The 14,139-nt window shown below is 35.3% G+C and overlaps 1 protein-coding gene across 9 annotated transcripts in view; it reads left to right on the top strand.

Moving 5' to 3' along the window:
* AP1G1 (adaptor related protein complex 1 subunit gamma 1) overlaps positions 1-14,139 on the top strand; it is a 98,524-nt gene that overhangs the window by 47,185 nt on the left and 37,200 nt on the right. For all 9 annotated transcript variants that reach the window (XM_081512560.1, XM_081512557.1, XM_081512562.1 and 6 more), the window contains 2 exons: positions 945-1,148; positions 12,680-12,804. In XM_081512560.1, coding sequence (XP_081368686.1) covers positions 948-1,148; positions 12,680-12,804 — 326 coding nt within the window. In that variant the 5' untranslated portion in view covers positions 945-947. The remainder of the gene's footprint in view (positions 1-944; positions 1,149-12,679; positions 12,805-14,139) is intronic.

The raw sequence follows: 14,139 nt of genomic DNA, 5'->3' as shown, positions 1-14,139 counted from the left end.
CTGTGCGGCTGCCCTGATGGTCACCTTGAGGGGAGTTCTAGATGGAGAAAAATAGGCTGCGGCCCCAGATGCTTAAGATACATATCAAGGGGGTCATTTCAGGAAACCCAGACTCTTGAATCTTGCCAAACATACAAAAGCATTAAAATTATTACTTTGAGATGTCAATTTTTGTGGTTAACAGCCATCTGGTGATGTTCAACTACATGCCCCCCCCCCCCCCCCCCCACAGCAAAGCCTCCTATGTATCCTGGCTCCTTCCTTCCTTCTTTGAAAGAGCTTTCTGAGAGGCTGTATTCTGGGCTATAGTCTTCAGTAATGAAACGTAACTCTTGGCTTTTAGGTTATGTATTTTTTTCAGTTGACAGTTTTGTCTGCTGAGATTGGTTTATTGTTTTTTTTTTTCACCACGTTTTCAAAGAATACCTAGTATATACTGAGATGATTATGTTTCTCAGATAGGTGTTTAAATTTGATATTTGATCTTTTCTACTCATCTCTCATTTTGTTGAGTTTAGCTTTGATTTTAATATTCGGTATTCATCTCATGCTTTGTTGAACTATGTTGAGTTTAACAACAGCTGAGCAGAAAATACCTATCTTCTTTAAGATTAGGCATAGTCCTTTCGTTAATTTAAGGATTGCGTAAAGATTTGGCTTGAGTTAGTTCCCAAGATATTTTGATATTAGTGATAGACTTGTCATTGTTGGTGTATTTTATTTCTTATTTTGCTTTAGTTACCACTTAACATTTTTATTAGTGTTCTTTACATAGATTTAATGAATTGAGGGTTTTGTATGCAATCGCTTTGCTGGAACTTCCTATTACTGGACTTAACAAGTCTTAAATTCTTAAAAATCAGAAATGTATGTGGAAAGTTGTGTGTATGGTTTTGGTAGAAAAAAAATGTGAACATCTTTATTTAATGTTTTTCTGTATCCAGAGGATGCCAGCCCCCATCAGATTGCGGGAGCTGATCCGGACCATCCGGACAGCCCGAACCCAAGCCGAAGAACGAGAAATGATCCAGAAAGAGTGTGCTGCAATTCGGTCATCTTTTAGAGAAGAAGACAATACATACCGGTGTCGGAATGTGGCAAAATTACTATATATGCACATGCTGGGCTACCCTGCTCACTTTGGACAGGTAGGCTGGGGTGAGACCCCATCTAGCAAAGGGTGCTGTGCTCTGCTTAGTCGCTCAGTCCGGCTTTTTGCGACCCCGTGGACTATAGCCCGCCAGGCTCCTCTGACCATGGGGATTCTCCAGGCAAGCCTGCTGCAGTGGGTTGCCATGCTCTCTTCCAGGCTAACCAGGGTACTCTTATTTTAATGTCAGTAGGTCAGGGACTGTCAGTCTTTCCTGTCAAGGAGGACAGGATATTTTTGGTGTCCCAGTAGTCTTATTATTATGGAACTGAGGGTAGAATTGAGAGAGAAAGCTGCTGACCTGGGAAGGCATGATATTGCCATCAGTTGTCTTTTCCATTGGGAATCTCTAATTATGTGGATTAGAGTATGTTTTGATGGTGGCAGTGAGTTTAAAGATTGACTGGGATTAACTGGTAGATTGTGATTATTCTGTCAGACAGCCTGGACTATGATGAGTACACTTTTAAGAAAAGTTTACTAAATGTTTTCTTAATTATTTTCTCAGTGCAGTAATAATATAACACTGCCAACACTGCTGACAGTTGTGTTTAAGTAAAAGAAATTTGATGGATGCCAAGTAATGGCATTTAAGGATTTGTCCTTAACCTCATTCCTTGATAGCTATAGCCACTGTGCAGGTCTGCCTCTTGTTTCACTCCCACACACAAACGCATATTTTTTTTTTAAAACACATATTGCTTGATACAGCCAGTCTGGGCCTAATATTCTTGATGATAAGTACTTTCTTCTTTCCACTTTTATATATGGTAAGGGAGATTGAGTCACAGAGAAGGGTGTAGTGGGTTGTTTTTTGATTCTTATGAATGCTATTAAATTTTATTTGACTTGAAAATTTAATTGTATGCTAAGTAGTCTTTCTAAGGAAAAGACTGCAAAATTAAAAGAAAGAATGTGCAATACTAGGTACAAAGAGAAAAAATACCACCCATATTTGCATTATTCAACGATAATATTATTAATGTTTTGATATATTTGTCAGGAAAGATGGCCATCAGTTTATTTTCTGTTCAGCTTACTGACTTCAGTGGAAGAATATACCTTCACCATTGAGTTAAAACAAAAAAGTAATGGGGTTGAATCTTCCCAGGCTGACTTAGGTGACTTTTATGCTCATTTTGGGGCAGGAAATGAGATCAGCCTCTCAAGAAATTCATGATTAAGAGTGGGAGAGCAGTAATTCCCCAAAGGAAAATTGAGGTATTAATATCTGAGGAAAGGACCAGATACTAGGCAGTCAAAAGCAACAGCTGTCTCCTATAAATAAACATTATATGCTTTTGCCATATCAGAAATGGATCTAGGTGGCTATCCATGTAGCATGTGACATAATTAGTATGAAGCAGATATCTATTCATGTATTCTTGTTGGTTGATTTTAAGTAGATACATTAAGTTAGATAGTCAAGTGGAGGAAAGACTCCTAATCCTTCTGCTCATAGTGCTGCTGTTAACATCATGAGAACAGTAGATTTATATACTCCTAAGGCTGTTCTTTAAAGACAAACTCTTGAATTTAAAATCATAGGGTAGACTTTGGTGATATTTCATTTTGTATAGGAACTTTATATATATTCCCAAGATTCATTTCTATGACATGTTTAAATAAAATATGTTTTCTGAGTCTATCTACGTGGCATTTTTTTAGGTGTTATAGAATTTAGATAAAACGTTTAAATCTTAGGTGGAGAGTGTTACTACTCAAGGAAACTACTAAAATTTTGATACAAAAAAATAAAGGTTTTTCTGAGTGGGAATAGTTATGGTAGTTTTAAGGGCCTCATTCTGTTTCCTCTCTTTGAATAGTCACACATGGCCTAATCCATATCAGTAATTTGGTACTCCACCCGTTGGAATTGCCTTTATCATGTACCCATAAAAAGGTTCCTGTTAAGATTGTCTTTCCTACATGTATGAATCACAGTGCCATTTTCATTTGATGATGTGTAGAAACAGCCACTCTTTAATTTTATCTGTGAAACCTGTGCTGTTCTTTATGGTAGCCGCTAGCTGTGTAGCCGCTGGTCTTTGGAAATGTAGCTAATTCAACTGAGGTGAATATTAAAGAAAAATAAATGAGGGAAGGTACTTGATGCAATTATTGGAAACCTTTTAAATATGTTTTAACAACTTGGATATATGAATATTTCATCAGTTGTAAATTTTATGAAATCTAAATACAGTTCAAATATTTCTGATGGATCTGGAGTGTACAAATTGAGATGTGCTGTAAGTGTAAAGTACATACTGTATTTAGAAGCATTAGTACAAAAGAAAGATGTAAAATAGCTAATAATTTTTATGTTGATCATATGTTGAATTGATATTTTAGGTATATTGGGTTAAATAAAATATATTGTTAAAGCTAATTGCACCTGTTTCTTTTTATTTTTTACTGCAGTATCCAATATGATACTGTACGACAAATTAAAATATGAGCCAGATATATAATTTAAAAATGTCTCGAAGCCATATTTTAAAAGTCTTTATTTAAATTTTATAGTAAAACCCATGAGATAGGTAGTATCCTTGTAGTACAGATGAGCAAATTGAGTTTAAATTCAGGTTAAGTGACTTGTTTAAATTCACATAGCTAGTAAATATAAGGGGAAAGATTAGAACTCGGCCTTGCATAACTCTAAAACTTGTTCATTCTTTGTGTTTAGTTTAAATCTATAAATGGCTATTTGCATTAAGTTAATCAACTGATTTAGCCCTGCCTCGTATAAGGGATTTGAGATGGCATACATTATCAGCATCTATTTAAAAGAGAAGAAGAATAGTACAAAGTAAGTGTTAGGGGAAGGAAGAATTCAGAACACAGGGCTTGTATGGTTGCTCTTGGGGAGGCAGCTCAGGCTGGAAAAAAAAAAAATTGAGTTACGTGGTTGTGATTACTAGAATTTAAGGGCACAGCTGCAGGAATCAGACTGCCTTGATGTGAATTATGGCTTTGTTACTTTACTGTCTGTGTGTTTTTCAACAAGAACCTTAACCTTTCTTGTTTGCTCATACGTAAAATGGGGTCAGTCCTAATACAGCTTTATAGGGTTTTTCTAAAGGTTAATTAATAAATTTTAAACATTTAGGTTTTGTTCTTAAAAAAACTGTCAGACCTTACCAATTTTACCATTTCCTAAGGGACAGCCAACAGAATTTAGAAAAAGCAGGAATTCTAAAAGAGATGTTCTTATGTGGTTCTTTTGTTTAGGAGTCTCTTAGTAATGTAAGACAATATCCTCAACATTTTTACAACAAAAGCAATGATGGATTTCCTGAAGGGTTTGTAACCTTTTACATGTCTGGCTTAACTACAACCCAGAAATAAAGTTGAATATCTGAAATAGTAGATAGATTGCAGGAGTAGAAAATGGTGGGTCAGGGCCCAAATTCTTCACAGATGTATTTTGTTTGTCTTGTACAGTACTTAAAATTGTTTTGAATTTGCTGCTAACATATAAAAATCAAAGAACTTCTCATAGAAATCTGAATTTCCAGTTTCTTTTAGAAAGTCAGACGGTTTGGGAATATTGAGCCACAGTTGCACGTGGCAGTAGTAGGCTGGGGACCTTCTCCAGGCTGGTCGTGTGCTCTGTTTCTTCCCAGTTCCAGCCTGGCCTGCTGGAACTGTACCCAGTTACCTGTCTACGATAGTCTTCCTTTCCATCAATATAGAATAGTTTGGCGTTTCACATCCTTAGGTTCTCTGAAGTTTTACAGTGTTCTCCATAAGATCTTACACATCTTTGGTGAAACTTACTCCTAGTTTCCTTGGAGCTCTTGTTTCTATTGTAAATAGCATTCTTTAAATTTTTTTAAAATTATGTTGTAGGTATGTAGAAATATAATTGATTTTTGTCTGTATATCTGCTTGGTAACATTACTTAGTTCTTAGAGTCCCTGTGGACTCTGTTATTTCCATATAGTCAGCACTATTGTCTGCAAATGATGGCAGCTCCCTTCCTTTTCCATCTTTAAACATTTTATTTCCTTACTATATATGCACATGTATACTGTATACTGTACATGTAGTATGTGTACTCTACATGTAGTATATGTACTTTATGGTAATATACATGTGTATATACTGTACGTGTGGAACAGTATTGAAAAGGAGGTGATAGTAGACATCCTTGTCTTGAGTACCCTTAAGCTCAGATTGTGGTCTCCAAATACCCTTTTATCTTGTCTCTTCATCTGGGACACCCAGGATATTTACCCTTTTATTCTCAAAGAGCCATACCTGTTAGAAACATGGCTGAGCCCAAATCTGGAGCAGGAAATGTACAAAAGAAGCTTGGACTGTTAAACTGTGCCAGAAATCAAGAGAAACCACAGAGGTCATATTGAAAGGATTTGGTAGCCATGAGAGAAGGCTGTCATGCCTCAAAATGAAAAAGTTTGACTTTAATAAAAGAGCAATAATTGGGGACTTCCCTAGTGGTCCAGCAGTTAAGACTCCATGCGTCCACTGCAGGGGAGGTAGGTTTGATGCCTGGTTGGGGAACTAAGACCCCACATGCCATGTGGTGCAGCCAAAAAAAAAAAAGGTAATAATTGTAGTTGAAACATACTAAATAAGTTTGTATCAGTGAGTTCTTAATAATTAAAAAAACTTGAAAGCGTTATTGGCCGTTTTTGGAAAATACTAGGGAAATGACTCATTATTTTGAAAACTGGTAAAGAAAAGGAAAGAAGCATTTATCCTGCCTTTTCTGTCCACTAGTTCCTTGTAAAGTAATTATTGCTAAGTTCTTTCCGAAGGAACTATTGGTGATCCAATGGTATCTATAGAGAAAGTTGCTCCTTAGAGGAATGGCCCAGCTAATAAATGAAGAATGGATGGAAGGAGAATTAGAATATTACCATTTTCAACCCCTGATGATCATCAGCGCTGCTGATGTTGTAAAAGAGATACAACCACCAGCAATAATTAAAGCCTCCTGTTGAAAGTTCATATCACCACCTGTGAATTATATTTGCTAAATCAAAACAAAAACTGATAAATGTGGATCTGATCAAGCCTCCTTGTCCATTTAAAAAGAGACATTTACAAGTGTTCATTGCTGTGGTTTCTAACAGGAAAGTATTGGGAACAGTCTGTATGTCCACAAAAAGAACAGAAAAGTTGTAGTATATTCATAGGTGAAATACTCTATAACAATGAACATGCCTGAACTGGAGCTTCTTGTCTGGATGTGAATAATGTTCGAAAGATGTTCACTGAAAAGGGCAGGAATACAATATGATACTTTGTGGAAAGTTTAAAGCATTCAAAAACAATTGTCTTCTCCACCTATAGCTAAGGACATACGACATGACAGTGATCAACAACAATTGTGAATTTTCGTTACTCCTGGGATGAAGAGAGGGAACTTAGACTGAGGCAGAATATTCAGAGGGATTTAATTGAATTCATCATACTAAATTTTTAAAAATAAATGGGGTAAAATGTTAAGATTTGTTGAAGCTTGTTGGTGGGTCAAATTTTTGAGTGAAATATTTCATAATAAATTTTCTCAAGAGAAAAAAAATGGGATACAATAGGCATGTTAATATGTTTTTTCCTTTCAACCAGAAGAATGAAAAAACAGGCTCTGGTTCATATAGATTTTATGTTGCCAGTGTGTTCTAGTGGTAAAGCAGTTATAACCTTGTTCTTCAAACGTGTGTGTGTTTGTAAACTAGAAAGTTATTTCTGAATATTAAAATGAAATAAAAGTAACTTTTAAAAAGACCTAACCAATCAGTTGCAGATCCATTAATATTTATAATATTTTAATTGCATCTTTTCACTGAGATGAGTGTTCACATCATAAAGCTCGCTGTTACATTAAAAGCACGTATGCATGTGCATTTGACATTTTGGGAAGTTATTCTAAAAGCTGACAAAATGAGTGCAGCTTTTTTTAAAAGGGCAACCAAGTTAAATGTTGATAAAAGGCAGTGTTTCTACTTGGTTCAGAAAAATGTGACAAAGCCAGAAACTTGGTAAAATTATCCTTTTAAAAATTGTTTTGAAATTCAAGGAAAATTGAGTCTAGAAAAAGTATGCAGAAAATTAAGTTGTTAGGTTTTCCCTCTAATCTACTCCCTCCAAATCTACTGTATTTGTTCTAAAGGGGGCCGATAATTTCATTCCCTTAAAGCTTGTTGCTGATGACTGGAGTTTTGGAATGCTTCTGCTGAGAAAATATTCTGAGAAAAGTTCAAGGATCAGCTGGAGAGAATTAGTAGCGATTTGCCTTGAAGACATGGCATGTAGGACAACTCTTAGGGTGCTGTCTTCCTTGATGTGGCTGTTACCTTAGTGATGAGAAACTAGGCCCAGATTGGTGAAACAACTGGCTTAGGTTTCTTAGCTAGAACCAGTCTTAGATTCAGCTCCTAACTCTGATTTCCTTCTCTTCCACTCTGTGTTATGTACAGAGATAGAAACATTTCTCGAATGTTTTCTTTCAATTTCTAACCTGAATTTGGTGTCCTTCCTACCCTGTTTTCACAGTAGCTTGTGTATGACTGTCATGGTATACATATCATATTTTCTGATAAATATTCAAATGCTGGTTTTCTTTTATGTGTCCTTCTAACAGTATCAGTGAGAATGACTGGTACATTGGTTTGGGCACAGCAGGACCTTACCAAATTAAAGCAAAACCACCAGTGACTCAGAACACTTGGAAAGTAAATATGAAAAAATCAGTAACAGAGTTGTCACAGTCATCCCTTTGGATGATAGTTGGGGAGACAGGGAGAAGGTTGCTGTGGATAAGCAGGTATATTGAGAGTGTTGTTAAGGGAGAAATTGATAGTAGGTGAAGAATACAAAATAACTCAGCAGAAAAAGCATAGCTTTCGTGGAGTATAGAGATAAGAAAGAAGTGTACTTAACAGGCTCCGACAATAGCATCACAGATATGATAGACTAGCACAGTAATTGCTCATTATGATTTTAAGTTATCTTTAAAAGGCTGATTGCTTCCATTTACTGAGTTATATTTGCATAGGGTTCTGGTCTTAAATTTTCGAAGACTTTTTCATGAAATGATTTCAAGACTTAAATGCTTTTTTGAAACATATGTTGTTTAACTTTGGAGGGAGAACAAATGATTTCATCTGTTTTTTTTTCCCCCTGTTTAATTGTAATATTATTGTATTAACTTTTCTAACCATAAGTTCTCTCTGTCCTGCAGTTTTTTTTCTCCCAGCCCAATATTACTCATCTTTGAAGTAAACAATGACAGTTCACTGATGCAAAGTTTAAAAGATACAAAAGGATATATGATGAAAACTCTGCTTTCCATCCTCTTCCAGTCACTTAGTTTCCCTCCTTACAGGTGACTTGTGATATTCATTTCTTCACTATATTTCCAGAGATACTTTATACATCTCCAGGCAATGGACATATATATTCTTGCCTCTTCCAAAATTGTATTGTAATATACTGTTTGCACCGTCCACCTACTAATCTGTCTTGAAGGTTAGTCCATACCAGTATATAAAGAGCTTCCTTGTACATGTTTTTTTTCCAGCTTTGTTGACATGTTCATGGTAGCAAATCCAGCATGGTATTCCATTTATGTATGAATCATAATTTATTAAACTGATGTCTTATTAATGGATACTTATTTGCAATCTTACTGTTTAATAGTACAGTGGAATAGTATCCATTATCTTGCTCATGTGTGAATGTAAATGCTTTGTCAGTTCCTAAAAAGTGGATTTGTTGAGTCAGAAGGATATGTGTGTGTGTAATGTTAGATAGATTAAATCTTTCTCACTACGTCTTGTGCCAGTTTATACTCTCATTACTTATGTCCTTGCACTGTTATAATAACACTTTAAAAAAAATCTTTATTAATAGGTTAAAATGTGATATCTCAGTATGGTTTTGATTTGCATTTCTTTTTCTTTTCTGATAACTTCACTGAATCATATTTTGCATATCACATAACTCACCCTTTTCAGGTGTACAGGTCCATTTTTTTTTTTTTAGTAAATTTTCCTAGTTTGTTTTGCATTTGTTTTGTGAGGAGATTGAACTTCCTTTTGTACTTAAATTATTTTTTTTAGTTTGAACTGTCTCTTCATATTCTTTGTCTTTATATTCTTTGTCGTTCTTTTTTAAAAGTAAGTATAGAATCCTATTGTAGAGGATTTCATGTCTGGTTGCAAGTAGTTTTTCTAAGTTTGTCATTTGTTTTTACTTTGTTCACAGAATTTGGGGTAAAAGCAAAAGCTTTCTTTTATCTTGGTGGTGGACTGTTTATGGTGGATTTAAAGGTAGATATGTGGGTTAGCTATGTTTCAGGTGGAAGTTTTAGGTAGCTATAAATGAGGAGTGGAAGTACTGGGATGAAGTTGTTGTCTAAGGAATGGATACATTTAATTGGTCACTACTTTTCTGCTGTAACTTATGTGTTGAGTTGTGTTTTTAGTGAGGGCTGCTCCAAAATGAATGCCCTCTCCTCACTACCCACATCCCATTGTGTTGGGCTTCAGTCAGTTTCTTTTTCAATATTTAAAAACTTTGTAACAGTCTTAATAATGACACGTGGTACATTATGAGTTCAGTTGCTGGCCACTGCCACGTAAGTGTGAAGTGTGATCAGAGACAGTCCTTCACCTGAAGATGTATTTCAGAGACCATTTCCAGTATATAATCTTACATTTTCTCCTCAAATTTGTCACCTTCAAAATAAAAAAAAGAAGCAGCTCATTCTTGAAGCAAAGTCACTGTACCAGTGGAGAATATTTAAAAGAAAGAATTTAGTATTTGTCCCTTTAATTTACTTTTACTTTGGTATTTAGTTAGTAGTTTTAACAGCTGTCACAAAAAACAGCAAATTTTACTCACTAGTCATTGATGAATTTTGGTCTAGCTTAAAACCTGGCTTGCCAGGTGGCTCAGTGGTAAAGAATCCGCCTGCCAGTGTAGGAGCCACAGGAGATACGGGTTTGGTTCCTGTTTCGGGAAGTTCCCCTGCAGGATGAAATGGCAACCCACTCCTGTATTGTTGCCTGGAAAATTCTTTGGACAAAGAAGCCTGGTGGGCTATAGTCCATAAGGTTGCACGGAGTCGGACGCAACTGAGTGTGCGACACACACACTCTTAAACTTGGCCTTTAAAAATATGAAGTAATATTAATGCCTAAAAATGTCCTTCTCATTAGTTCACCTTAATAAAAAAATTTTGGATAGTTTATTTGTTTAATGCTTGGTGTTTGACAAAAGCATGATTCAGTAAGGATGGTAAACATTTCGGTGATATCTTGATTCTTAGAACATTTTCTTTCACTGTTAAAATACTTATTTATAGAATGATTAAGTGAGAAGATTTAAAAGCCTTCAGTTTGAAAAAGAGAAAGATTTTTCTAATAACATTTTATTAACTTGTGATTTTCTCATTCACCTCAGCAGTTACTTTTCTGCTGACATTTAAGAATGACTGTAATCAACTACTTCAGAAATTGTTCTTTGAAATTTAAATTGTGTAGACAGAAAGAAAGGGTTGTTAGATAATCTTTGTTGATCTCAGGCATTTCAGTTTTCCTTGGGATCCTGGTTATTCTCTCTTAGAGGCTTCTTTGACTTGCTCATGATGCTATAGTCATCCCACAACCTTTTGTTGTTTTTAATGTAGGTACATTGAGAGAGCAGTTTTTAAATAGCTCAAGACGGATTTATTTGTAAACTCTTTTACTTTCCTCAATTTGACTTTCATACTTACAGGCAGATTCATGTGGGAAGTAGTCTCATGAGATCTCACATTGCTGTGTACACTGGTCTGCATCTGAGCCCCTTTCCTTGGAATGCAGTGATTCTAAATGGGAGCATAGTTTGAAAAACTCCTCTTAAAGAGTTTTAACTTGTGTACACCCTTTGAAAACCACTGCCCTAGAGGGAATGTTTGGCTTCTTCCTTGTTAGTCAAGATGAAATGATAAAGTATATATCAGTGATTACGGTGTTTAAGAAAGTCTAAGTAGAGAGACAAACTAATTACAAGGACTTTTTTTTTTATTGAAGTATTTTTGATTTACAGTATTGTCTGTATTTCCAGTGTACAGTGAAGTGTTTGAGTTATACGTATGTGTGTGTGTGAGTATATATTTCAGATTAGTTTTCATTATGTTAAGATATTGGATATAGTTCCCTCTGCTATATAGTAAATAATTGTTGCTTATCTATTTTATGTATAGTAGTTTGTATCTGTTAATTGCTCCTAATTTATCTCTCTCTCTCTCTTCCCCTCTGGTAACCATAAGTTTTCTACCTTGATCTGTTTCTATTTTGTAAGTAGATTGATTTGTATTACTTCTTAGATTCCATATGTAAATGATATGTACCATTTGCCTTCCACTTCACTTAATATGATACTCTCTAGGTCCATCCATGTGGCTGCTAATGATAATACTTCATTCTTTAATGCTCTATTATACACACGTGCGTGCATGCACACACACACGTACACACCCCCCACACACACACCTTAAATCAGTCACCTGTTAATAGGCACATGGGTTGTTTCTGTATCTTGGCTATTGTAAATAACTTCATGGATTCTTAAGCTCTGAGGGTTGTGTAAAGAAAAGAATTATGTAAGAAGAAATAGTATAAAATATTTAGGGTTAATTCTATTAGTGAGTTTTCCAGTGGCTTTTTGTTGTTGTTTACTTCTGTTTGATTCCTAAAACCTCTCCTCTTCATAGTTCAAGCCTCAAATGTAGTACTTTTCCACATAATGTTAAAATTAGTTAATTGTCCTTCTTTTTTAATTGTACCTTCATGATGTTTAGGACTGTTTGGCACTTGGGTGCATTTCAGTTACTGAGCTTTTGATATTCAGAATAGTAACCAGACATTAAATACATACATGTGCTAGGTGCTCATTTAATGTACCCTAGGAATTAAATTAAGAATAAGGTTTATTAAAACCTTATGATAACACTCCCGTAGTCTGTGTGACGGAGAAGGCAATGGCACCCCACTCCAGTACTCTTGCCTGGAAAAGCCCATGGACGGAGGAGCCTGGTAGGCTGCAGTCCATGGGGTCGCGAAGAGTCGGACATGACTGAGCGACTTCACTTTCACTTTTCACTTTCGTGCATTGGAGAAGGAAATGGCAACCCACTCCAGTGTTCTTGCCTGGAGAATCCCAGGGACGGGGGAGCCTGGTGGGCTGCCGTCTATGGGGTCGCACAGAGTCGGACACGACTGAAGTGACTTAGCAGCAGCAGCAGTCTGTACAAATATTTAGATCTAACATAAACTTCACAGATTATTTGGATGGCAGGTACGATAGGGCCTTGACTAGATACTCTATTCCAGAACTTGATTATTATCATTAAGATATTGAAAGATCTTAAGTCTTTGCCTTTTATTTAGGTGGTTTGATGATATAGGTTATACCTATGTACTTTAATTATCCATTGACTTTGGGTTAAAAACATTGCTTTCCTGATCGTGGTAGCAATTCCTTAATTTTTTTTTTTTTTTTAATTGGTAGTTGGAGTGCCTCAAGCTTATCGCCTCTCAAAAATTCACAGACAAACGCATTGGCTATTTAGGGGCAATGCTGCTGTTAGACGAAAGACAAGATGTCCATCTTCTCATGACCAACTGTATCAAGAAGTAAGTCTTAATTTCTTTCTTCTAATAATTGTTGTGTTCTTTTGGGCCTTTTTAATAATATGACATCAAAGCCTTCTGTTTACTGATTTTATATTTCCTGTCTGGAATATAATTGAGTTGCTTTTGGTTCTGGAGCTTATATATAAAGAGGCTAAGCAAAGGATTAAAATTTCTATAGAAAAAAAACTGTATGGGATAATTTAAATGAAAGTATTGTTGTACATCTTGAGTCATAGCAGCTATTTAGCAATGAATAAGCATTTGGACTTTCATAGAATAGAAAAAGCATTGGTAAATCTGAGCTTTCTTATAGAATTTTTTGAATACCATGAATTATGAGGCATCATATTTATTAAATAATTACCAGTATATTCTAAATGAATACCATTTAAAGGTAAAAAGAGAGGTCTTGCTTGTCAGCAGTCTTAATCCCAGATTTCAGTTGCTGACAGTTGTATTTAGCTTGTGAGCTTTTGTGCATAAGTCCTTTTTTCTCTAACAGGTGCTTTACTGATTTACTAGTCCATTTATGTGTTTACCTTAGAAGCTGAGGAATGCTTGCCGTTCTAGAAAAATTAGAAGACCTGCGAGTAGGGAGTTAACAATTCTTCTCAGTATCTCTCTTATAATAAATTTCTGTTAAAAAGCTATGAAAGTTCTGACGGCCTTATTGATTTAAGGTTCTTTTTGGTTTGTTTTGGTATGTCTACCAGTTCTCCTTTTTTAGATTTCATTTTTAATTTACAGTATTTCTGTATTGACAGAAGGAAGCAGGGGTTTATAGGTGATCAGTTTATAGACATTGAACTCATATATTTTGCTGTGGTAAATGTTATAATTTAAAATTTCCCGATAATGAAAAATTTTTAAATGAGAGTTATGATTTGCTTGTAAAAATATAGTGTCTCATTTAAATACATTGACTCTGCAGCTTAATTTGGGAAAATGTTGTTCTTTTTGGCCTTGAAATAAATATTAATAATGAAAATACTAAGTCACTTCATTTATTCAACAAACATTGATTGCATATCTGTTGTATGCCAGGAGCTATTGTAAGCGCTGAGGATGGAGAATGAAAAAAGTGGGCAGAAATCTTTGGTGTCATGGAGGTTACATTATAGATGTTTAACATGACTTTATACTCTTATTTTGGACAAGTCTCTGAAAGTTTCTTTAATTTTTGTTTTTACATGCTCTGCTGCCCTTATTACTCAAGCCTTTAATCACATGCTGATAATTTGGCAGTTCTGCCTAACAGCAAGTTTTGAGCAAACTCACGAATAAGTTTGTAGCTTGATTAAAACTGAAGAATGAGGCATATAGGCAAAGAAAGAA

The sequence above is a fragment of the Giraffa tippelskirchi genome, chromosome 7 (genome assembly GCF_054371585.1).
Source record: "Giraffa tippelskirchi isolate mGirTip1 chromosome 7, T2T-mGirTip1v1.2.pri, whole genome shotgun sequence".
NCBI lineage: Eukaryota > Metazoa > Chordata > Mammalia > Artiodactyla > Giraffidae > Giraffa > Giraffa tippelskirchi.
This window is presented reverse-complemented; position numbering and strand designations above follow the sequence as displayed.